At 39.7% G+C, this 25,946-nt stretch overlaps 1 protein-coding gene and 2 long non-coding RNA genes across 10 annotated transcripts in view; 2 read left to right on the top strand and 1 right to left on the bottom strand.

Annotated features, from left to right (window-relative positions):
• Positions 1-7,109, top strand: part of grin1b (glutamate receptor, ionotropic, N-methyl D-aspartate 1b) — a 37,366-nt gene extending 30,257 nt beyond the window's left edge. For 5 of the 8 annotated variants that reach the window (XM_035380061.1, XM_035380059.1, XM_035380057.1 and 2 more), the window contains one exon: positions 3,910-7,109. In XM_035380061.1, the coding sequence (XP_035235952.1) occupies positions 3,910-3,975 (66 nt within the window). In that variant the 3' untranslated portion in view covers positions 3,976-7,109. The remainder of the gene's footprint in view (positions 1-3,909) is intronic. The other 3 variants (XM_035380054.1, XM_035380056.1, XM_035380060.1) reach the window with 1 other exon arrangement.
• Positions 320-19,626, bottom strand: LOC118206905. Its single transcript, XR_004761272.1, has 3 exons — positions 19,233-19,626; positions 15,883-15,986; positions 320-982 (listed from the first exon to the last, which is right to left on the bottom strand). It is a non-coding gene; the product is annotated as an uncharacterized LOC118206905 (long non-coding RNA).
• On the top strand, positions 18,800-25,745 carry LOC118206904. Its single transcript, XR_004761271.1, has 3 exons — positions 18,800-19,002; positions 19,832-21,458; positions 25,731-25,745. It is a non-coding gene; the product is annotated as an uncharacterized LOC118206904 (long non-coding RNA).
• Positions 25,746-25,946: the final 201 nt, after the last annotated feature.

The following is a 25,946-nucleotide window of genomic DNA, read 5'->3' as shown; positions in this document are numbered from 1 at the left end:
TGGTTCAGATGGCTAAAGACAATCAGCATGCCCAATAACACTAATTTCACCATTATTTCCCAGCAGGCTTTACCTTACAGACCCCTCCCCCTCCCATTGGGGGTCATTAATGGGTACATTTTATTACCCAGATGTATTTTTTTTTGTAGTGTTCCATTTAGATTTTGTACAGTTCCATTCATTGTTTTTTCAGCTCTGTTTTCTCTTTGCAAACTTAAAATTCCAGGAAATGCTCACATCTGTGCAAAATGATGGGAAGATATTGACACATTTTTGATTGATTTCCTTTTTTTAAGGTTTTTTTTTTTAAATTTTTTTATTTTTTAACCATTTAGAAAAGGTTTACTCCCCTGATAATTCACTTCCTTCAGCATTATAGGAATTTCATCAAATCGATGTACTGTAGGTGGGATCGGTCCAAAACTAAAAAAACGGACTAAAATCTGCATGAGGATATCCACATTTCAGTATGCCGAGATAAAGTAATACAGGGCATTCTACCTCCCGGGTTTATTAATGACAACATTTTTTTAACCGAAAATAAGAAAGATCTTGCATGTTGCTATCATCTAACAACGTTTCTTTTTTCCAGGTGAAGGTACCAGAGAAACTGCTTTGATGAAAAAAAAAAGTTCCTCAGGGTGTATTTCATTTTTCTCCTTTCCTCAAGGGCAAAAAAAAGACCCAAACAAAATATGAAACGTCTGACGTCCACAGAAACTCCATTCCTTTGAGTGTTTAAAATAGAATCCACCCCCACCACCCCCCACCCTCCCAGGGTGCTTTGTATTTCTGTGCTATGTCCTGCCTGGAGTCGGGCTGTAGTCGGGAATATGATGAGCAACTGGTCAAAATGCTTTATTGCCGCTCCTCTGTTTTAGAAGAGACAGAAGAGTGACTCCTAATCCCCAGTCACAGAAAGTCCAGCCCCAGGTCTTGCACAACCTCACCAGCTTGGTGACTTCTCCAGGTTTTCAGTCCCCTGGAAGAAATTGGAGGACAGGCAGGGGGTTAGATTTCGTGTGCCCTTCTCACTCTGTCTCAAGTTGTACTGACAGGACACTGAGGTGAATTGAGTGAGGATGATAGACAAATCTATGTAAAGGAGAAGTTGGAAAGGCAGGTTTTTCTGAGGATTTGAGAGTCTGAGGGATTGCAGGCTTAGTAGACCTCAGTTGAAATGAGATGATAAAACATCTCTTTGAAAACAAAAACAAACGGGAATGTAATGCCCATCTTCAGCCGTGACCATTGTTTTATTTTATATCAGTGTTTTTTTTATAAATGGATTTCAATGGATTTTGAGTGTTGGTGTCCCCACCACATGCCACACTGCTTCGCTCTCCTCTGCCAGCATGACTCGTGGGTTGTTGTAGAGTAGACCTTCTCTCTTTCTCTCTCTCTTCTGCTGTTTATCTGTCTTTCAGCAGGGGGCGCTGTGGGCTATGATTCGGAATGCTAACTTAGAAGCACTCTGCTGATGCACCTGTTTGTCTGAGAGTCATTGGAGGAAACAAAAATCAATCTAAATTAGGGAATGTGATAATTAACCAATGAAAACTTGAGTTGTATGACATGGTACAGCCTCAATTGAAAATTCAGCTGTGCATTATATCTAAGTTTCTGACTCAGTGACTGATAGGTGCATTATTGTTGCTTTTAGAGGAAAATATGTCAAGTAGGTTGCAGTTATGCTCCATACAACAATTTTAGGGAAATACTGACCCCTTAAATTCCAGATGGACCATCTGCCAGTTTAAGGGATGATGTGAACTTAAAAAGAAAAATTGAGTCCATCACGAAATCGTATTTTTGTGAAGTAAATTTGATGGGATGCAGGATATTGAGTATGATTAATGTTCATTAATTATAGCATTGAATATATTTTTGCTATCCAAAACTTATATGTTTTTGGTATCCATTTATTTTTCCCTTTTTTTACAGGTTTTGTTTTTGCATTATTATCTTTTCCTATTTGTGTTTCCAATATGGCCATTATGTTCATGCAGGTGATACAGAGTGTTTCTGTGTCAACATTGAACAAATAGAAGGGCTGGCCAAATCTGAAACAGTCCACATTAACACCAGCACAGTACTTATTTACACTGCAGGCACTTTGACCATGAGTAACTTTTTGAAGACAGTCTCAGTTTAGACAGCTGTACACCCCTCCAGCACAAACACTATGCACCCCAACCCTGTACTCTCTCAAACCTTTACTCCTCAACCCAAACCCTGCACACAACAAAAACTTTTTTTCTTCTTTCAGAACAAGCTATTACAATTATTCTTTTTTGGATTTTCATTTCCTCTCCAAATTTAGTCCTTGCCTGATTTGGAGTTTTCGTGGAACTCCTCGTCTACACCATCCACCACAATGCCAGGGGAGGAAGGCGAGCATTAGCTTCCTCTGGTCCTAGTGAAGCCAGCCACTGCTTTCTTTTTCACCGAGTTGCAACCGTAACTAGGCAACATGTAGGCACCACGCACACAGGTGTGAGTGAAGAGCAATGAGCTTCAGAAAACAACCCCAGTTTACTACCCCTCCTGTGGGGATGAGGCCAGTTACACCGCCACTAGCCAACAAATGATCCAGCGAGATTCAAATCAGCACTGCAATGGTCATCCCTGCATCAAAACTGGGTGCCATTACTCACTGAAAAAAAACTAAAATTCTTAAGAAAAAAAGTCTATCTTAAGAAGTATTTTAGCAACATAGTTGCAATTAAAATCTTATTTCTATCACTTTTTTGCCAAAAATGCAAAAAGATTGGTAGTGAGGTCTGACAGTTTTACTCATTTCAAAATGTGGTAAGAGTATTTCATCTGTCAAGCATAAAGTAACTTAAAACAAACAATATTTTCTACTTGAGAGGGAAAAAAATGGATATTACGTTGCTTTACAAGACTACAACGCTCGTTAAGACAGATCATTTTTTCTACAGAGCTGGCTGTGCCTCCAAACAATTTTAAAAACCATATTGGAAACATGATTGTCGTCCATATATCAATTAAGTTATGGTACAGTTATGAACTGATCACCTGCCATCACTTCCAAAGGACTTCACAAAAAAAACAGAATTTCACATGGTAAAGGCATGCACTGTGGCAAAACATTTCATAAAGCTGGGATATCGTTACCATTGTAAAATCTGGTAAATGTCATGATGAAATTGTCTATGGCATACTATTAGAATAGTTTTGCCAAGGCAGTTTCCATGGCAACACTGCTTCTAGAAGGTCTCAGGTAAAATACAGAACTGATCAACCGGACAGTACACGAAAGCGCTGTGTGAGCCCTGAACAGATGATCTTGAGCAACAACCCTAATATGGCGAACAAATGAACACAAACATTGAGCCTTCTGATCCATTTCAGGTTTTACATGGCGCCACTGGCAAGAAATTGATGACTGAAAAATAAGATATTATGTATCAAGTTTCGGTACAGAACCCTCCACTTCCTAAAAAATCCAAATCGTGCATTATGTCCTCAGTATGCTCATACATGACAAAACCAGAAATGAATCATGTCCGCTCTGTGGCCACACAAGGTATTCTCTGTTTCCATCCCCTCTCTGATTTTAAACTGGTGGTGCAGCCAATTCTTATCCGGGGCAGTTAAATTCATTTGTCACATGACCTTCCTCAGCCATTTAATGAGCTTGCTGAGAGCTGTAGTCAGGAAGCACTCTGCAGTCTCTGCTGTCTGTCCAAACTACCATTCCGAATCAGAGGCAAACTCGCACTGCCTTTTCAGAGCTGGGGGGGGGGGGGGGGGGTTGGGGGTGGAGGGATTGTGAGTCACCACTTTCTGAAGTCCTGAACACTTACGCTTAGTAGGGTGGGGGGGAAAGGTGGACGAGAATGATTTTTTTTGTTTTTTTTTGTGTTTGTCCTTTTTCTGCAGCCATACCCCACTGACATCACGGGCCAGCTGAACTTATCTGACCCTTCCGTCAGTACTGTCGTGTGAAGAGAGACAGAGAAAGCTTGGGGGGAAGGGGGGCCTTTCAGACCAGGGAAGGGGGGGGGGAGGGGGGAGGTCCTGATGTTGGGACAGAACCGCCGATCCATTTGCTGCTGATTCATCTGAGCCACAGTCCATTTGGAGTTGTAGGACCACAGCTGGACCTCGCTGGACCAGAACGTGACTGAAAACGCTGAGCCTTCACACGTCTCATACGAACCCGTACCGGCACACTGCTACGTCCCCCCCCCCCTCCCTTCCTCGCTGAAGGTGCAGACCAGCAAACCCGACAGCCTTTCCACTCACGTACTTCTTTAAAACCTTCCGCAGATGTCAAAATGTTGGACAGGCACGTGCCCAAGTCCGCACCCCTGGCCACGCTTGGCCGGATACCTTTTGTCCTCCTTCGCAGTTTATGGAAACCTGATAAAATCGATGAGCCGAAAAAGTTAATGTTTTTACTCAAAGCTGGAGGAGGACAGTTCACTGCTATTTATGAACAAGTCATACTATTTATTTGGGACTCTGCGTATCATTAATGTGAACTATATTACTTGTTGTATATGTCCTACTACCTCCGCGTATTTCAGCATATTTTAGATATGTAGCCTATTTGATACACTATTATGGCAAAGTATTTTAAACATGTGACATTTCTTAATTTGGATCAGTTTTTGTGAAAAAATGAAAACTATGAGTTTGTGCAATATACGTCTTTTGTATCAGCAGCTATGGTGGTAGTGGTAGCGCGCAGCACTGTAAATGCTCAGTAGTTGCTAATCGAAGTTAGAAGACTGCTATGTTCCTTGTGGCGCTGCTGTTCCTGCGTTTTTATCGAAGTTCAAAATCCCGCCGTCCACCACAGCGCTTGTGTCCAGCTGCACAAATATCCTCGTTACTCATGGGAAAAATAAACAGATTTTGTTTGTTAGTGAACGGTTGGAGACATTTGTGCAGCTGAATGCACGCCACATGTGGTCATGGATTCTCCATCAAATGCTGCTATATTCAGGGTGGATCTGAAGTGTTTGTTCAAGCTTGCATTTTCATGTGTATGTGTGTGTGTGTATGTACATGCATATATACACACACACACACTCGTGCTTAAACAAATAATTCAAAACCACCTTGACAACAGCAGTATTGGGTGTATACATGTACACCTGAACAAGTAATTTGCAAATTTCTAAATGTTACTATTACAACTGCATATTTCCCATGGAACCAAAGTCAGCATCCTAAGAGGACGTGGATAGTCTCTCTCAGTACATTGGAGTAGCCACAAGCTTTTCTATTACAGCCAGTCTTCACTTTACAGGTTACTGAACCACAAGCTAAAGGCCCTTCTTACAATAGCTGCTAAACCGTAGTCTGTGCACGGAGGAAGTGGGCTTTGTTCTACCCACCTTCACATTTCAACATTAGAACTTTACCTTTCTTATGTAGCCAATTAACCTTCAGTATGGACAAAATATGAATCTGTGATTTGTAATGGAATCTGCCTATATAGCATATACACATGTGTAGTAACTGTAAATGTTATCTTCTTTCTTCCTCTTTCTCACCTTCTTTTTTTAAATGATATCATTTCTCAGCTTCATTTTTTGATGTGCATCCAAGTAAAAACTGTTTCTATCCGACCAGCACCAGTTCTTTCACGTAAGACCCCATTATGTTGTGTTTCCTTAGCCAGGGCTTTTACATGAAAATGCCCAGGTGAATTTCAGACTCAACGTACAGTATTTAGTCCTGTATTTTACACAAAAATCAGGCCATTCCCCTGGCTATGGAGTTCAGAAATCCTAATCCTGTTGCATACTGTCCCACTGTACTTGGACACCACCATAGAGTAGAAATAACACTGTATGGCACTTTTGTCTTAAACAATCAATTTGAGGGCTTTGCCATTTCTTGTTAGAAATGAAGAATGTGGGAAAACATACAATTGTGTGTTTGCTGTTCTGAAATTAAATCCAAATGATTTTTGTAATGTTGAAAAAAAAATCCCCATTCACTGATTATTTATATTATTCATTGTTTTCGGAGAGAAACGACAATGTGTTCATCTAGTACTGAAGTTTAGTAGATTTCATTGGGTCTTTGCTTGTAAAGCCTTCTCTGTATTTGAGGTCTATAAGCTGAACCTAACAGTGATATCTCTTTGTTATATAAAACTGAAACAAACTGTGAAATGCAAGACATCATTACTATAAAATTGTGATGCTTATCTTCCATCAAAGGCACTGCGGCGCTTGCTTTTGTGAACGCCACCATGTATATATGACTCATAGATATTCATGTGTATTTTAATGAACAGTTCCTTATTTATTTAAGTAAGAATAATGTGCTGGTTTTTCTGAGGTGATTTGCTGTGCACCACGCATTTGAGACACATGCTCTGGCAGCTGCTTTAGCTGCTGGAGCTAGTGTGTTTTTTGTGTGTGGTGCAAGTTCAGGATAGTTTTCTTTTGTGGATGTTCAGTAAGATTCTGTAGGGTTTTTGTGAAAAGTACAGTGATACTGGTAAACAGCTTTGGAGATTGCTTCAGGTAAAGTGACCATATTTTATTTTGACACTGCAGGCGTATGGGGGGGGGGGGGGTTATATTTATGGATACATGATTGTGTTTCTCTCTCATTCAGGGCTATTGATAGCTTAGATGAATTTTGTTAGACACAGCATCATTTGTGCCACAGTATGCTTTTATAAATCTGAATTCATTCCTATTTTGTGTCAAGGATAAGCAAGTAACTCTTTTAAGCAGTAATAATAATAACAATAATAATTATAATAATAATGCTACATATTGTATGTACATGCAAATGTAAATTGTACTATGTGCCAATAAAAATGTCTTACCTATAGATCACATGCAAAGGACCTAAGAATTTTTCACAATTGACAGATGCCATGTAGGCCAGACATGCAATGCAATGGTTTGATAGTTGGGCTAATATCCAGGAGGTTGTATGTTTTTTTGTGGAGTGTACCCTGGAGCAAGGTTTTGCACCTGAATTAATCCTTACATTGACAAGAGTTGTATAAGTGATTACTACTGTAAAGTGCAAACTGTGTAATTTGCCCCTGAAATGGGCATCTGCCAAGCAAATAAATAACATAATGTAATATACAGCAGTCATATTTACTGTCAGTCCTCTGAATTCAGCTGCACAAAATCACACCATACCTTGTGTGCAGCGATGAGTGTGTGAGTTTTCATGTACCCCTTAATGGGTAGAGCTACACTGAGCTGCCAATCACTGACTTGGTTGAACCAATCAAAACTATTTGCTCCTCAGCAAAATACTGTGATTGGTCCATCAGTAAAGAAGTATGATTGCTCCTCAGATTCTGGAAGCATCACTCTCTCATCTCTGATTGTATCTGAAGGCATTCATGTTGAGATATGGTATTTCAAAACTGTCTATCTTACTTTTTTAGGTGAATCATTCTTCCAGAATAAGTAGGGCTTTATACTGCAATTTCGTAGTTAGGAAGTTAGCTCTAAAAATTTTAGTTTAACTTGTTTTCATTTAAAATAATGAATTCCTGTGGCAGAAACAAGGAAGACAGGGAACACAGCTGAGTTGAATCAAAGAAACGCATACAGTATAGCTGGCTGCTTGCAAATAAATGCTGCAAAAGGCCGTGTGATTAATATGATGATTCACAAATAAAGACATAGCAAGCATAATTAGTTCACTGTGGACAGGCAGCTTGATTTTGGAGGGGGAGTCAGCTTCAGGAGTCACTGACTTGAGTAAACTCCAAAATGTGTCAGCTGCTTATCAAAGTGTGGAACGGATCATGTTCACAACTGAACATGTGCCAAATAACAATTTTTCTCAAATTTTGTTTGGAAAAAGCATTTAATAAACATAGGTAAAATAAAAAAGGATGCGTTGATTTTGTGTTTTCATTCAGAAGACAGTGTCTTAAGCACTGAACATGTATACAGTAGTTAGCCAGCTGATTGTCCCAGTCCAAGTGCAATACCTCTTTCTCAATATTAATAAACAGGAAAATAATAAAGTTTTTAATATAAAGTCTGTCATTTCGAAGGTGGAGGTCTGAAGTGTCCAATCTGTAATAGATATCCACGATTTTACCTCAACAGAAAGGGATAAGCTCAAAGTGATAAACTTTATGGAGTTCGTGTAAAATTATTATTTCAATTTCAGTGTATGTTTTTGATTTTACTTTTTGTGTGTGATGAAGAATATTTTTGATATTTTGAGAAGTTCCTGATGATCTACAATGACAGTAGGACATCGGAAGGTTTGTGGCCTAACATGCACATCAGGTAACTCCAAAATAGCTTATACATTGGCATGTTGCTAGAGGTTGTTCATATGAACAAATTAAATTTCTAGCATTTAGTCATTAATAGGCTAAACAAAACGTTTTTATGTTTTTATGTCATGCCAGTACTTTTTTTGAGTCCAGCAGTCCCACGTAACATGCAAAAATAAACATAATTTTTTAAAGAATTTTTTTAACCTCTGGAGGCATAACCAGGATAACCTATGCCAGTGGTCTCCAACCCTGGTCCTGGAGAGCTACAGGGTCTGCTGGTTTTCATAGTGACTCTGCACTTCATGAATCAATTAGATCAGTTGATTACACAGTTAACTCCACTCACCTGGTGTCTTGGGTCTCAGTTAGTGCTGATTTTAAAGTGAAAACAAAAACCAGCAGACCCTGTAGCTCTCCAGGACCAGGGTTGGAGACCACTGACCTACGCTGTGCTTGCACAGACATGCTGCTAGCCTTAGTGTAAATATTCAGGTACACAGAGCCTGTCTCAATCAATACACCAGCTGTGACAGGTTTCTACCATCTTGACCGCAGTGGGAAGCTGAATTCACCCGAGGGGGGGCCAGAACAGATAAGCGATGTGACCGGAAAAGGTGAAGTGACCTGAAAGTGTAGGCACATGGGGGAGGGGGGCATAATCAGGACATTTAAGGGTGCCTTAAATGAATCTGCCAGGGCAGGAATGAGCAAATGAGTTCATTTTAGGACACAATAAAGCCAAGAGTCACTACTGGCCATCCTGTTTAGGTGGATCAGAGAAAAAAGGTAACTGCAGGACTGTTTACTCAATGGTTTCATGCTTTATGAACTCCAAACCCATCACTCAGCACTTAGTCATGCAGCAAGACAATGACCCCAAACACGCTACTTGTGCAACCAAAGCATTCATCAATGGGAAAAAGTGGACTGGCCAAGTACGTCACCTAATTTAAATCTAGTTGAGCAGACTTTTCACTTGTGGAGACTGAAGACAGAAACCCCCCAAAACAAAGATCAACTGAAAGCGGCTGCAGTGAAGGCCTAGGAAATGCCTTCACTGCAGCCACTTTCAGATACCAAATATTTGGTGATGTCATTGGGTCACAAATTGATACAATTATTTCATTTAAGGGCTATGCCACAAAATATTGGACTTTACTCCTAGTTCAGGACAGCTAGGTATTTAAATTAAATATATTAATGAATATGCAATGTAATTATTTTGGTTTGGCACTGAATGGACCTGCATTAGGAACTTCTGTGCACACATCAGTGTGCACTGACCTATCAAAATGGAAAGCATGATACATCTCCATCACTAAACGGGAGAAATATCAAAAACCTCCCCAGGACCTAGAAGCATATCCAACAGGTAGAAGTTGGGGTGGTGGAGAGTGAGCGCAATTATATGAGCAGCAGCAACTGAAGCATGCAAAAAGCAGTACTAGAGAGATCTGACTGTCGGTCTTAAAAAGGCACTCCATCAGCGATGTGTTCATGTGATTGGTTGAGTATGAGAACATGTAGCTGCTGAGGACAACCAATGGTTGGCTGCAGCAAGAGTTTCCTGACCAAATTTGCTCTACGCATTTCATGCACAACACTCACAAATGGCAAAAATAACAAATTTCCCTCCATCATTCAACTATCAACATGCTTACATATACTGTACATTCACTGGCCAATTTATATGATACACCTCTCTAGCACCAAGTAGGACCTCATTTTGCCTCCAGAACAGCCTGGATTCTTCACAACACGGTTTCAGCAAGGTGCTGGAACCATTCCTTTGGGATTTTGGTCCATGCGGACTCAATAGTATCACTCAGTTCTTGCAGATTTTTCAGCCACACAAGTATGCAGCAACCCTCCCACTCATCCCAAAGGAGTTCTGTTGGATTGAGATCTGGCGATCGTACAGGCCATGTTCATGGAACCAGCTTGAGATGGTGTGTGCTTTGTGACATGGCGTATTATCCTGGTGGAAGTATCCATTTGAATAAACAGAGACTGTGGCTGTGTAGGGATGTACATAATCAGTATCAATGCTTAGGTATGATGCAGCATTCAAATGAGGCTTAATTGGGAAAAGAATACAGACATTCAACACAGCATTAAACCTGTCAGGGTTTGAGGGGTTAGGACCCAAGTGCAGAGTAAAAGAAAACACACGAACCTCAAAAAGGTAATTATAAAACAAAGACTTTACTTACAACAAGAGACAAAACCAGGGAAACAAAATGAGGCCACAAAAGGCAAAACCAAAAAAAATCAAATCCTACTAACAGGTAACAAGCAGAAGAACAAAACACTTGAAAAACTCAGAACAAAGAAACAAATGAGGAGGGCAGAAACAGTATGGGCAGAAACACAGGCAGGCAGGCAGATACATACAGGCAGAAACACAAGCAGGAATGCAGGCAGAAACACAAGCAGGAATGCAGGCAGAAACACAAGCAGGAATGCAGGCAGAAACACAAGCAGCACCCGAGTCAGGCAAACCAAGAGCTTAAATAGATGGGCTAACAAGACACAGGAGAACATAATGCACAATTAATACAGAAGTGAGGGATAACGAGAGGCAGGTGGGAACAATGATTAAATAACGAGACAGAAAATAATTGAATAATGAGACATATACAGGCATACCAAACTAAGGGACGTGAGACAGGACAAAAACTATGGGGAGGCGGGAACAGGCGGGAACAGAGGAAGCACAACCATGACAAAACCATTACCACCAGCCTGCACTGTTGAAACAAGGCAGGATGGATCCATGGATTCATGCTGTTTGTGCCAAATTCGGACCCTGCCATCAGCATATTGCAGCGGAAATCGAGATTTGTCAGACCAGGCAATCATCCAGTTTTGTTGATCATGTGACCACTGGTGAGGAACCATTGTCTTCTGCTGCTGCAGCCCATCTGCTTCAAGGTTTGTTGTGCATTCAGAGATGCCCTTTTGTACACCGCTGTTGTAAATAGCTATTATTTGAGCATTTGTGGCCACAGTTATCACATAGTGATGTCTCACTGTGGGTAACCGTTACAAGTTTTCCATTAAAATGAACTTGGTTTGCTCTGGGACTGACTTTATTTCAGTCACAGTGGCATCGTGCAATGCTCCAAACCTGTTCTTTGAAACATCACAAATTTGGAACCATTTCACAGCTGGACAACAATAATTATGACTAATCCTGTAAGTATCACAAATATCTCAACATAAATAGCTATTTTAAGGTGCTTACTTATGTCTTGTGTAAATTGCTGTGGCAAGGAGAAAGACAGCACAGGAAATAACATAGAAGTCAGGTCAAAAAAAAATTAATGGGGTGAAGATCTATTTTCCCCAGAGTGAATTATGCTTAATTATGCATTAATGAATAACAAAATAGTCACCTATGCAAAATATAAGGCAGTTTCTCAGATCAGCTGCAGGATTTTATTTGCAACTCCAAAAAAATGAGGAAATGAGATACTGTGCACCTCTTTGAACCATTTTGCATGCCGTGCAGCCTGTTAAAGAGTGTAATTTTACTTTATTTTGTATCTCCATTATTCACTTTTCATAGCATTCATGCTCCATGCATTCCTTCATGTTAAGAAAAAAGAAAGCACTTTAAAGTTAATCTTTATTAAGAATAGACATGTTGCAGTTCAGTTTTTTATTTGCAGTAAAGCCTGCTGTATTCTTTTAATTCACATTTAATTATTGTATTCTCACATTGCAACATCCCCCTACCATAGAAACTGGTAGAAATATTCAAGCCAGCGGTAGTCAAAATAGGCACCTGGGGGCATGGAGTAGATCTGGTTTTGTGGTGAAAAAATTTCACTTAAGCTCCTTTTTATGCTACTCTTAATTGTTTGTTCAGTGTTACCATTGTTCTTGCTTTTCTTCTTATTTTTCTAATGATAATGATGATAATGACTACTACTGTTACTACCACTACTGCTACTACTACTACTACTACTAAAAATAATAATTAGCATCATTTCACTACAGTCTTTCTTTGATTTGTCTTATGTTTTCAGTAGCACATAAAAATCCTCATTACATTTCCTATAATGTATGTCTTGTTATCTGCTGGAGAAATTATCTCCAGATCTCCAGTTAGGTTGCTCCATGCTTTACGCATTTATTCAATGACAACTACAGGCAGCAGTGCTGTGATCGTGTAACACGCAATCCCTAAGAAGTATTAAGAACAAAGAATCTAAGATCAAGGTGTCACATGATATATATCTATATCTCATAAAAAACACGTTTTCAATGTACAAAAATGCCAAGTTACTCAAAAGTATTGATATCAAAATGACGCCAAGTTACGGTACTACATACAATATAGGCTATCTTTCCTCACCGAAATGACATAAGATGTATTTCAAAGCAATGCTACCCAATATTTCCTCAGTTCTTTCAAGTCACTTGGCCCTGTGTATAAGCATGCACTACATGGACAGGCCAAACATATGTGTGGATGGCTCTCTGTACCCTTGAGCAAGGTACTTAACCTGCATTGCTTCAGTATATATCCAGCTGTATAAAATGGATACAATGTAAAATGTTATGTAAAAGTTGTGTAAGTCGCTCTGGATAAGAGCGTCTGCTAAATGCCTGTAATGTAATGTAATATGTCCAATTTGTATTGGTATGTATGTATTTTGCTGCCCAGCCTTTCTGTTGCGTGAATGATAGTATGTTTCTTGGTATAAGTGTGTGTTCGTAAATGTGAATGTAACATGCTGCGAGGGAAATGTCCCCATGGGGATAAAGAGGTTCTCTATGTATGTATGTACAATATGTATTTTACATGCAGTATTTATTGTACGTAGTGAATATACAATAACTTGCACGTGTACTCAAATTCAGTTCAGAAGCAAGTATAAACATGTTTTCTGGAGAAATATGCTTCCTGTAGTTACTCAGCAGCAGTTTTGTACATTAATTTCAATGTGTTCCATGAGGAAATATTTGACTCTTTGATCTGACACAAAGTTTGCATGACATTGTAAAATGGTAAGATTACAAAACACAGGGCCAAGTGACTTGAAAGAACTGAGGAAATATTGGGTAGCATTGCTTTGAAATACATCTTATGTCATTTCGGTGAGGCAAGATAGCCTATATTGTATGTAGTACCGTAACTTGGCGTCATTTTGATATCAATACTTTTGAGTAACTTGGCATTTTTGTACGTTGAAAACATGTTTTTTTATGAGATATCATTTCTTTTTGCAAAGCGTTTTATTATGAGAGTGAGAAATGCGACCCTGTAAGAAACGGTTGTGGATTATGGCTATCGTTGTGTGAATTTGTACAGTCTGATGAGCGTGTACCGTTCAGCAGTTTCGCAAAGAAAGAAGAAAACGCAAAATCCCCTTAGTTTGGGGCTTTATTGTGTGGACATGTGAAGTTGTTTATGAAATCTGTTTGTTGAAATGGGGTCAGAATGTACAGAATTTAATGTTTTTAAGGGCTGAGTGTCTGTGGCTGTTGTGATTATTTCTGTGGGGAACCCTGAAAAGTGCCAAACTCTCGGTGCTGTATAGGTATGGGGCATGCCCCCGCCAAGGCGTAACTTGGCGGGATGGCATACCTGCCATCCCAATTCCAGACATGAAAGATACTAAAATTACAATGTTCATAATTACCAAGGACAGGTAGAACAGGCATCAGCAACATATTTTCTCTGAAAGTCTAAAATATATGGAACTTATACAAAATATAGAAATATATGAAATATAAAGAAAATATTCTTTAAAGAAAAATTGTTCTCCTTTAAAGACCCCAGCAGTCTCCATATTTGTTTAGGAATCCCTGTTACACATACCCTCAAATCCTGATGATATGACCGATCTGAGATTAGCCAGGGTGTTCCTGTCAGATGTGGGTCCGCACCAAGTCCCTGTCAGACTGGTTTAACTTCTTTACCCAAGATTGTCAGAAGTTAGTTGAGGGGGAGAAGCAGGGAAAAGGTGACCTCTCACTCCTTTTCGTCTTTCTCCCTGCTTAAATTACAAAAGCTGGGCCTGAATTTTGTCTGTTGCTGTACAAGCTGTGCTACCCTAGAAAAAGCAGTGTGCATAAAGATATTCAAACCTTCACCGTACTGTATCTCAAGTTGTCTGTCATTATGATCAGCTGTCATTTTCAAATGCAGTCCCCACGAGTTTGAACAGTTGGCTACGATTCAGTGACGGTAAGGTTTTATCAAGCAAAAGGCAGACACTATGTGCTTAACCTGCAGTATCACCGACTTTTGATTGATTTTGTCCCCTTTTACTCACAAAATTTGGAATGCTCATTCAAATGTATCAGTGCACATTGCTGCAAGTCATTGATTTGGAAGAGCGTGGGCAAGCATGTGCTCTATGAATGCCCACCACCTCTTCTTATCATCACATTACATAATGTTAATTTGGCAGATGCTTTTACCCAGAGTGACTTGCAATGAAAGAGTACACAAGTGTTTCCAAGAAAGTTATATGAGCAATGGTGCCAGACTTGGCTATTAACATTACCAGACCCATTGGTTGTAAGTACAATTTCAATTTTAAAAAGTCATAAATGTAAGTTAAACATATTCCAACCTAGAAACATGATAAAAATCAGATTCATATGGCTAACATCCATGTAAAATTACACAATATGCTATTTTGTGTTATTATCACACCACAGTTCAAAAGTTCGACTTGCACTCCACCTCACCACCTACTCAACACAACTCTTAGTCTAGGCACTGGTCATCTCCCATTAGGACAACTGCAATTCTCCAGCATCAGACCTCTGCAGCTCATCCAAATTTGATTATACATGGGCCTTCTGAGCCTAGGTGATATCACAATTTTGTATTCCTGAGCTTAACACTGATGTTCTCCACTTCTGTAAGTCGCTCTTGAGAATAAAATCTGCTAAATCAAGGTAATGCAATCTAATGGATAACACCTTACTTATATATCAACAAAAGGCAGATTTTTTTCAACATATTTCTTTCTCAGGTGCGTATTCCTCTGTGAAACTAATGGCCATGTTCACCACTGGTGCAATAAGAATCCGATTCATAGATCCTGTGGTTCTACCCGAATATACAGTACTACCTGGGATTTCCCTATTTATTCCTATACATAAATTGTACTAAACCAAATAAAGGGTTCCACTTCCAAAATCATGAATATGTTCATTGAAAGTGGATCATTGTGGTAAAATGTCCCTATGATTTCCCTGTGTTTCTGTAGCTATTTGGGCTCATATTCTATGATGGGAAAGAGTGTAGCACATTCTTTCATATGCAATGACAAGCATACCTCAAGGACTCATTGAAGTCAATTTTGTTTTGATCATCTACAATCATGCCTGAAGCAAGACTCTAAACCCACCTTTCAAGATGCTCTCTATCCAAAGTGCTGATCTCACAATCACATGCGAGGCAAAGCGTGTCATTTTCATAAAGACATTTGTGATACAAACGTCATGTGAAGAGCATTTCCCCTTGGGCAAGTTATTAAACGGAGGCCAACTCAAAAATAATGTGAAAAAAGAAAATAAATATGGAGCAGAACGTTCCTTGAAGTTACACAACATTTAAAGCATGTTTACTGCTCTAATTTGCTCACCTGTGATCCCATGTCTAATTTACATCCTATATGAGACCTGGTGCCAAATGGAGGAGAGGTGCATGTCTCACTGATGACACCTGCTAGTCTGAGTTATGTTGTATCTGTAAGGAAAAAATAAACCATGATGATTACCTTTACATAGAGAACCACTCAGAAGTCAGTTTCTGGCGACATCTCAGGCCTTCTCATAATCGCAGATGGGTCCCCTCATTTTTGACCATATCAATGGCATTGTTCCTGCCTGTAATGCTTCCCTTTCATTAAAACCCTTCACATTAAAACCAATATTCTTACCTCACACCTCTTTGGAATTGTCTGCACTGAAATTTGTTTGATTTCGTTTGTTTAGTTCACAGCAATGGTTAAATAAGTAGCTACTCCACAATGGCCTTCAGGGGTAATGTCAACAGTGCACTGAACCCGACGCCTGGCAGGATCTAGCACTTGATAGTGCAACAATCAAGGACAAGCTTTTATTTGCTCGGTTGGCAAACACAGACAGCATGACCACAATCGATCAAACATTTGGTGAAGGTTCTCTCCACATTAAATGAGAGATGAATCTTGGCAATGCACTTTTCTAGTTAACTGAGATTTGCAGCAGAAATATTACCCACTAAGAACACAGTAGGCTTTAAACAAGAGGCAACAGAGAAACAAGACATGCTTCTCTCTAAGGTTGATGTAAACTTCCAGCTCAAAATTACAGCTTAAACCAGCCTTCTGGTCAATCTGGTTTAAGATGTGTTTTCGACACTTCTAGCTGGTTTTATCTTGTCAACCAACTGTTCACCAGCTGACCAGCCTATATTCAGCTAGTCCACCAGTTTGGCCACCAGCTAACTCTAACAGCTAAACCAGCTTTGACCAACTACAGACCAGCTAAAACCAGCTTAGAATCCTAGGTGGTTTTAGCTGGAATTTTCAGCAGGGCCAGACATTGTGAAATCTGGCAAATTTGACTGCAAAGCAAGATTTTAAGTAAAGCACAACCTTTCAGGTTAAAGTCAAAACTACAACCTGGTTTATTATTGATGTATTGTATTGATCCCTCCAATGTTGTAAGGTTTTAAATAATAAAGTTATGATCTAGATATCTTGCTTGTTGTCCACTGCATCTGAATCAGACCTCCTTGACTTTGGGTATGTTTTGTTTCTACATTGAGAAGAGGAGGTGCTGGGCCAATGGTATGATCATACTTACATAATTTCCCGAATGGGAGATGGATTGTGTTGCAAATGCCACAATGCAACCTGCATACACTTCCCATCCAAAATGGATAAAACCCACGGGTGTGACTTCACCATGAAGAAGATATGGAAGGACTTGTCAAAGAGTGGGGAAGTTGGAGAAGAAGTACAATGACATGTGGTGGTGCAGAAATCATGTTTTGGTGAATATGTGTTAAATAATTTTGGTTTGCGCCTAACCATGCTTTGGGTAGAGCCCTGTACTAGAGTTGTCTTGGCAGGGCTGCCCAACCCTGTTCCAGGAGATCTACCATCTAGTAGGTTTTTATTTTATTTATGATCTCTAGCTGTTGAATGAGTAGGGCCACCAGTTCGTCTCCCCTTCATTTCTTGCATTGAACATCAATCCTTCACCAACTAGTGGTCACAACAGCCTCTTTGTCAAGCCCCTTCAGAAGCAATTATCCCAATTGCACCACCTCAATCATTTAAGTTGATAAAGTAATCGCCACTAATTAAGCACAGATGATAACTGACAGCGATATCTACAAGTGACACTCACATGTTAAATGCAATTACTTCGATTACTTTGAGTGCTTAATTCTGTGAACATGCTGCAGTATTTTAAAATCTTGTACAGAGGCATGATTTATTAGAAGTGGGAAATGCCCACATTAAAAATAAGAGTAGTTACATCACATTCAACTTAAAAGGTAAATGAGAAAAATAAATTCATGATTCAACTAATGAACCAATTACTGTTTCAATCAAGACTTCACAGTAAGTAGAATCAGGTGTATTAGTACCCGACTGAAACAAAAACCTGCAGCCAATGGCTCGGATAAGATTGGATACCCCTGCGTTATATGGATGCATTTTTATTTTTACTGCAGTGATACTCAATCCTGGTCCTGGACAGCTACAAAGTCCCCTGGTTTTGGTTTTTTTTCTTTCTTAAAATCAGCAACCAATTCAGACCAAAAAAATAAAATAAAAATGTGACCTGAGTTAACTGTGTAAACAACTGCTTTAATTGATCACTTGCTGTGCTACTCAAGTTCCGAATAACAGTGCAATCCAACAGACCCTGCAGCTCGCCGTGACCAGGAGTGAGGCCCACTGACTCAAAGACATGCTTTTCATAGCATTTAAACTTCCATCCATGTTCACTTTCCTTCCTGACTCTCCCCATATTATATCAACTAACTGTTTTTATAAATGTCTCGAACATAAATTAATTTGCGCAATTAATCACTTGACTGTGCCATTTGAGTGAAGATGGGGACCCCAGGAGGATAATGCCTGAAATACAAGTTTGAATCCCTGCAGGGCACATGGTGGTGACAAACTGATGGCCCTATGAATAAAGTGTGCTTTGTTCGGGTTGGAGTGAAAACCTATGGTAGATCTCCAGGAAGAGGGTTGGGCAACCCTACTTCAATCACTTATTCAAAATTATGTGGTTGCTATCCAGTGGTGAACAGGATGAGTCCATGGTAAGCTGGAACTGGAATAGGATGGTGGCCCGGGACAGCACAGGGTTCAGGAGATGCAGATCGTTCAGATGTGAGCAGAGGTGGAAAATCCAAGTTCAGAAATTAAAAGTCCACCCCAGTGTTTTGTTCCAATCACATCGATTTCCCTGGTCTACGGATTTAAATAGCCTACTGAGATTGTCTGACGCAGAAGGGGCGGGCTCATTCAGCACCTGTTAAAGGTAAACAACCATCCATCCTTCAATCGGGTCGGTGACAGCGAGACCCAGGTCTGAAGCCACATGGGCTGCTTGTGTTTTCTCAGCAGTGTAGCATTTCTTTGCACGTTAGCAAAAGATTTCTAGTTCAATGTGTTTTTTTCGGCACAGCTAGACAGACTCGACGAACGACAACCCTCCTCACAGTCGTCAGGGAAATACACTTAGCTAAGGTAGGCATTGCTACGAACATAATTTCAACTAACTTGTTTCGCAAGCAACATATACTCGTAAAGAAATATGTACTGTGACATTAACTGTCATATGCAAAATATCTTCACACGAATTGTGTGTGCCTCGCTTACAACCTATAGCCTACTACAGCCAAAGCTACTTGTTTTTCAAGTTGAAAAGGTAGCACGGAATGCATGGAATGCAATGGGTAGTTTAGAGAAGTACAAACCTCCCTTTCAGGATTAAATTCGTCGGACCTTCAGGATGAAATACACGAGGAATTATCACCCCTTACATTCGCTTCAGTTGCGTTCAGCTGTCGTTTTTGTGCTTTGGCGTTGTGTGCTTTTTATAGCCTACGGATAACCCGTTGTTGATGCAGTTAGGCGTTACCACAGTAACGATGAAGAGCTTTTAAGTGTTTCTCTGGTAACGCTGTTCCTGGCTTTCAATTATTTGGCCAAGTGGAAAAGAGCTTTCCGAAAAAATCTTTTGTTCGCCGGTGAATTCGGAACATGAACGTGGCGTTGTAATGGCATTTTTGCACAACTTTAAATTAACTAACTATGACATATATGCTATAGGTTACACGAATCTCTATGTAGGATACTGTCATTAATAATATTTTAAATAGCAGATGCCGCTAGCTTCTGTGCTTAAAAAAAGCCGTTTCATTACGTTAGGTCAAATGTGACAGGAGCTTTTCCACATTGTTTTTTGCATTATTTATTATAGCGAGTAGTATTTTCGCTCCGGAGGTATACATTCTGCAGCCTTTGATTATCTCTCGACGTTGACTAATGTGCATTTGTTTAATCTTTGTCATAGCAGTGCCTGTTCAACACAAGTCAGAAGTACCATGTCTACCGGTGAGTCACAGATGAATGAAGCGGATGCACAGTTTAACTTTCCACAAGAATGTGAAAGCGGGGTACTCCTTCTCCGTCCAGCTGATTCCTGTATAAAGCGATGGCTACTGCTTTTCCGGAAGACGACTTCAAAAAAGGACCGTCAGGGGCCGGATTCGCCTACTCGGCGCCGGCAGCGCCTCTTACTGGCTATCATCATCCTGTTAGGTTTGACCGCCATGGTGCTGCTCCTTCTGTGGAACTACCAGTGCATTTTCATCGAGCGCCTCTGCCAAGGGCATGAGGAGAGCTCCGTCTTCCCGGTTTTTCCAGGATGGATGTCCACGTCCACGCCCACCGCAGGGAGCCTGGGCTGAGATCGGAGAGGGAAACGGACAGTCCTTCTCACCCTCAACCCCGTCCCCATCACCTATGTTGTAGGTGTTGAGGACCGCAGAATAGCCTGTGTTTGGGAGGCTTTGTTAATATGTTCCCTGGTTATTAAAGTAGGCTACTATTTAACTAGTAGAGGGGTTACCGGGGATATTGTGCAGCCTGTGAAGTGTTGAGTGACTGTCGGTTGCGTTATTTGCGTCAAATTCTTGCAGTAGCTCAGCAATAGAGACCGGATTTTACAACTATACTCCTATACATTTGCCGAAGAACCCAGCTCTTGCTGAGGGCACATAAGTTGCCATGACAATTAGGTCACTACATACTCTTCAAGCCAGTTCGCTTTTAATTTAAGTTTAGGAAAGTGGGCACTGCACTGTCCTTAGATGCAGCTGTATGTCACCCACATGTACTGTCCATCGGTAACTTCCGGATTAACTATCTCGTGCTATCACAACCCCCCTGCGGATGCACTGCACAACCTGCATTTTCTTTTCTTTTTTCTTTTTTTAAAATTTATTTTGGTGTGCTCTGTTTCTGTTCTCTTGTATTTGTTCTATAACTATTTAAAATGTCTTCATTTTAGGATTTTTTTTTTTTATCTATGTAATTGCTGTACTCTTATTCTTCCCATTAAAAAACAACTTTGACACTGCTCTGCGAACATGTGCTCTATAAATAAAATGTGTTCCTGGAGGTATCAATACATGAACAGGATTGCCCAACCCTGTCCCTGGAAATCTACCATCCTGTAGGTTTTCACTCCAACACTAACAAAGCACACCTCATTCAACAGCTATTGATCTGAGCTGCTAATTAATAGAATGAGGTGTGCCAAATTAGGGTTGAAGTGAAAACATACAGGACTGCCAGATCTCCAGGAACAGGGTTGGGCCGCCCTGGGGCGTATTTCACAAAACAGGATTACTGAGGGTGCCTCCCAATTCTCAAAGAATTCATCCTCCTTTCTTGCACTGCCTCCTTGTCTCCTCTGTGCCCTGGAAACCAATCTTTGTGTCCTCTTTCCCTCTAGTGTCGCAATACTGGAGGAGACGAGCGAAGCGCACAGAACTATATTGGTGGCTTCAAACTTGTCTCCTCCCCTACTTTCCTCCACATACTTTGGGGTGTGAGACGAGCAGTAGTGGGGCAGTGGAGGAAAGGAGGTGAAGAGTGAAGAGTAAGGGCAGGCAACCTGAGTTTGCTGGATAACTGTAAGTGGTCCAGATTTGGGATCTACCAAAGTCAATAGTCAGCTATGTAAAATAATCATGGGTAAAGTTGTGTGTTGTGTAGATCTCCTTGCAGGAGGATGTTTAACAAACAGATAAGTGATAAAAATGGAAATGGATCATTGTTAAGGTGGAGTTTGTGTTAATTACGATACTCGTTAACATTCTGTGTAAAATACCTACAAGTGCTTCGGTTTCAATGGTATTCTTTCCTGTTTAAATGAATAATTTTAGTATAAGCTTAAAATAGTCCATTACTAAATGCGTACTGTACACATGACACCCTAGGCATTCCCAATGGGTACTCAATAGAGATTCTTGTAAAATAGGAACATTGTGAAATACTATACTAGTACAATGATGCAATGTGCAAAAAGTGATTTGATACTAACTTTTAAATCAACCAAATTTTGAGTATAAAATTCACATTCACAAGATGGACAATACATTACTAGTATACATTTTTGCAGGAATAATATTGAAATTAAGAGTGAATTAATGTGCATGGTTATGAAATAGTAGGGCTGTTACCAAACAAGACGTTCTGTCTGCCCGGTGTAAATATTTAAACTAATTAATTGCAGCATTCTTCTTCCTATGATTCCTGTTTATGACAGTGGATTTACTGATCATTTTATGAAAATATGCCAATATATGCCACTTACTGTAAGTATTATGTTATATTTGTTCTCTAAAAGAAAACATTAGATAAATACAGAATAAGGAGCAGCAACTTGACGAATGCAGTAATTCTCTAGTAGCTCAAATGCTTTGGACCTGATTAGAAATTAAGGAATAATCTCAAAAAGGTCGTTTGCTCATTGTACTCTGTTGTTGAATGAGTCCCATGGACTCAAAAGTGCTGTTTAAAAGAGCTGTGAAGTTCCCCTCCCACAGGGTCTACAAGACCTTTTCTGGATGTGCGTCCTCTCACGGCCAGAGTTCAACCCTACCGGTCACTGTCAACAGCGACTTAATGCTTTGAGGTCAAAGCAGCAAAGCAATAAAGTCACTGATGATTGGTTTAAAGAAAGAAATACACTTTTTAACCATTTCACTGTTGGCTCAGTTGTGTAAATTGCCTTAAATTATTTTACAGTATGCAGGGTGACTGTACATAACTTAATTGAGGGGCCTTTTAGTGAGCAGCTGTTCCAACGAACATAGCCAGGCCGGAAAATGCCTGCCACTGCTACATTGTATTATTGATAATGGGTATGCTTAGAGCTTAATACGAGGATGTGCAACCATTAGGAGAGTAAGGATATACAGGAACACAAAGAGCTCTGTTTAGTAGAAGTGAAACTGGAAAACAATGAAAAATGACTTCTTTAAACTTGGAGAGAACAAAAACAAACCTTATGTTGTTACCATGGCCACCATAACTGTGAATTTGGCTCTGGCCCCTCCCAGACTCCAGAAAACAGCTTTAAATTTTTCACTTTTTTCTATCCCCCTGAACTGACTGTGGACTGACCAGTCATTAAGAAATTTGACTGCAGTCCTAAATTTATACATTATTCTAGAAAAACGGAACAAATTTCGAGATTGAGCAACACAGTGCTTTAGGAACATAATCTGTCAAGATTTGCTGCACTGTGCTCATGTTGCCACCCGGGGGCAACATAGCCGAGTTAAATTCATTTCCCCCCTTCAGACATTGGTGATTTCATTGCTTTGGGGAAAAACAGCGAACAAGCTGAGTTACAAAGGCCTGCACATTATATTATTGCACGTATGCATTTTATGACACTAGCACCTTAATATAGCATGACAAATTTAATGAATGAAAAAACAAAATAGCACAATATTTTAGAAATGCAAATATATCCAGGCAAAACAGTCTGCGGGACAACTGCATCTGATGCATGTGCTTGTTACTGGCCACAAATTAAAGGTTCTGATGAGACAAAAATAACTAGATGCTGATAAAATATCTTCATGCCATTTCTTCATAATGCATTTCAATTTCACATGAATTATTGAGAACGTTTACTGCTGTTGGGATGAATGCTTTTTCCTGGCCCTTTCATTCTATCTCTGGGGTATTCTAAAACGTTCTGAAAGAAGAGTCTCATATCATCGATGCGGTCTGTGGCAGCCATTAGGTAGCATGCCGTGTGACTTCCAAAGGACTACCTCGAAACTCTCAGGCATGTTGGTTCAATTTATACTTTGCCATATGAATCTGTCTTTTCAAGGTGTTTGGGAGGCATTCTCTGATCTTCAACAACCCCTCCTTTTTCATAAATGAATTGTTGTGGTTAAAAGGACCGGGTAAGGTATGGACAATTCAGTATATTTCACGACTGGATGGCTGATGTACTTTCGGGATAGGTATAACAGTAATTTTCCCATACCACAGGGTACCTCATGCAAATTTAAACAGACTGCCGGAACAGATCTTGTGATTGAGTACAATCTTTAGAATGCAGTTGTTGATACACGGATCAGTCTCTGATTGATACGGAGCCATTATCCATTATCTGAAGGTTGAAGGATGTGACTGCTTTTTGTTTTTACCAAGGCCAATGTCACATGCCTCCTTCTGGTCCTCTGTGATAGATTTTAAGAGACAGTTGAATATTGATTGGTAATTGCCCTGAGAAACATCCCCTTAGGTGTCCTAACAACGGTAATGTTTAGCCTCGCATGTGTACTGTACATATAATTGACGCAGATCGATAAAGCTCTGTTGTTCCTCGCCATCACTTTCCCGCAAAGAGCACGCCCTGCATTACTTCCTCCAGCACAGGAAATCTAATGTATTATGTGAAAGTGAGCATGTGTCTTTACTTCTATTATTTTTTGCTCAGTGGTTTGTGAGGTAACCACAGTAAAACCCATTTATCCTTTTAAGGAGCTTAAAGTGGAGTGGTTTTGTCTGTTTTGTCAAACCTGAGTGTGCCTTTGTGTGTCTATATATGGGTATATCAGTTTGGGTGTGTATTTGTATACAAGTTTATATAAAAGTGTATGTTCATGCTGCTAAATGCAAAAGCATTCACTTAACTGTATATGCATGGGCTCAACACACTTATTTGAATGTAGTATCTGCCACTATGTTGGCTGTGCTTTTATGTGAAACTGCTGTCATTCTGTTGCTCAGCCTTGGCTGTGCAGTTATATTGGCTGTACCCTCCCTCTCCTGGTTCAAGCCCTGATGCAACCTGGATGCCTAGATGCGTCTCTCCATGATGTTCAGGACAAAAATAAATAAATAAATAAATAATTTATAAATAAATACATAAATAAATAAATAAATAAACATTTCAGGCCACCATAACATTTGAGAAATTAATGTTATGTAAATGTAGTAGAATTATGTTTAGTTCTTTGTTGTATATCCTTTGACCCATAGACATCACTGAGTATCTTCGCAGTTCATGCTTTGACATTTTCATTTCCTGTTTGTGGGCTACTTGCCTTTTTTCTTCAGCATATGAAAAGCGCAAGTGCTCTCTTCCTTCTTAAAGGGTAACACCACATAACAGCATCCCCCAAAGATGTCAGACCTATTCTTTTTAGTCTAGAGGTTTTTCATTAAATTAAGCTGAAATTGTTGTTAGAAAAGGACAGCATTTGGGTGAAGCAATCATGCCCCGGTTCATACGAAAACACCGATACCAATTGTGCACATCCTTGTGTGTCCAGTACAAGGATATAGAGGATACAGGCTGCATGCTAACAGCGCTGTCAATGGCTGCAGATGGACGGCACTAGCTAATTAGCTCCTACCTTAGGATCTAGCTTCTCTAATCCACCTCTAGTGAATGAATAAGTCTACCATCATATATCGATTTAATTTGTTTTTCATTAGTGTTATCGCAATAACATTCTTATGCACATGAAGTTGTAATTATATAAACTAATTCTTTAATGAAAAAATGGGCTAGCTATACCTAATTTGACAGTATCTCACTTCCTCACTGTATCACATCACAGAATATGACATCAGTGATCATTCTGAAGATTGTTCAAAAAGGAAGGTGGGGAAAAAATGTATTTTTATAATTTTTTAAAAAATAAATAAATAAATTAAAAAATAAAATTCATCTTTATTTCAGTGAGATTATGTTTATTAATGTTGTGAATCATAAACAAGGACTTCCTCCATCTGACGGGTGTATTTGATCTTTTATAATGTAATAATCTGGTGCTTACCCTTTAATGATGTTCCAAACTGTTCATTTTGGTAAGCATGTGGTTTGGCCTATGTCCCTGACTGTTTTTTTCCTTCTTCTTATTTCTCAGAATCATAATTGCCTTGACTTTCGTTGGCACAACTCTGGTCCTCATGTTGACAAATGCCAATAACAGACTCCAAAAGCAATGAAAAGGCTCGAATCAAGACTAAACTAGGTCTCTCTAGAGAACTGAAAGCTCTCTTATACCTGCACTAAGGAAGGAATTGAACACGACCGACTCATCAGACGCACCTGTAAGGCTATTTGTAACCAGAATTATGGT

Source organism: Anguilla anguilla, chromosome 10 (genome assembly GCF_013347855.1).
Source record: "Anguilla anguilla isolate fAngAng1 chromosome 10, fAngAng1.pri, whole genome shotgun sequence".
NCBI classification, from domain to species: Eukaryota; Metazoa; Chordata; class Actinopteri; order Anguilliformes; family Anguillidae; genus Anguilla; species Anguilla anguilla.
Note: the sequence above shows the minus strand (reverse complement) of the source record. Positions and strands in the feature narration are given on the sequence as shown.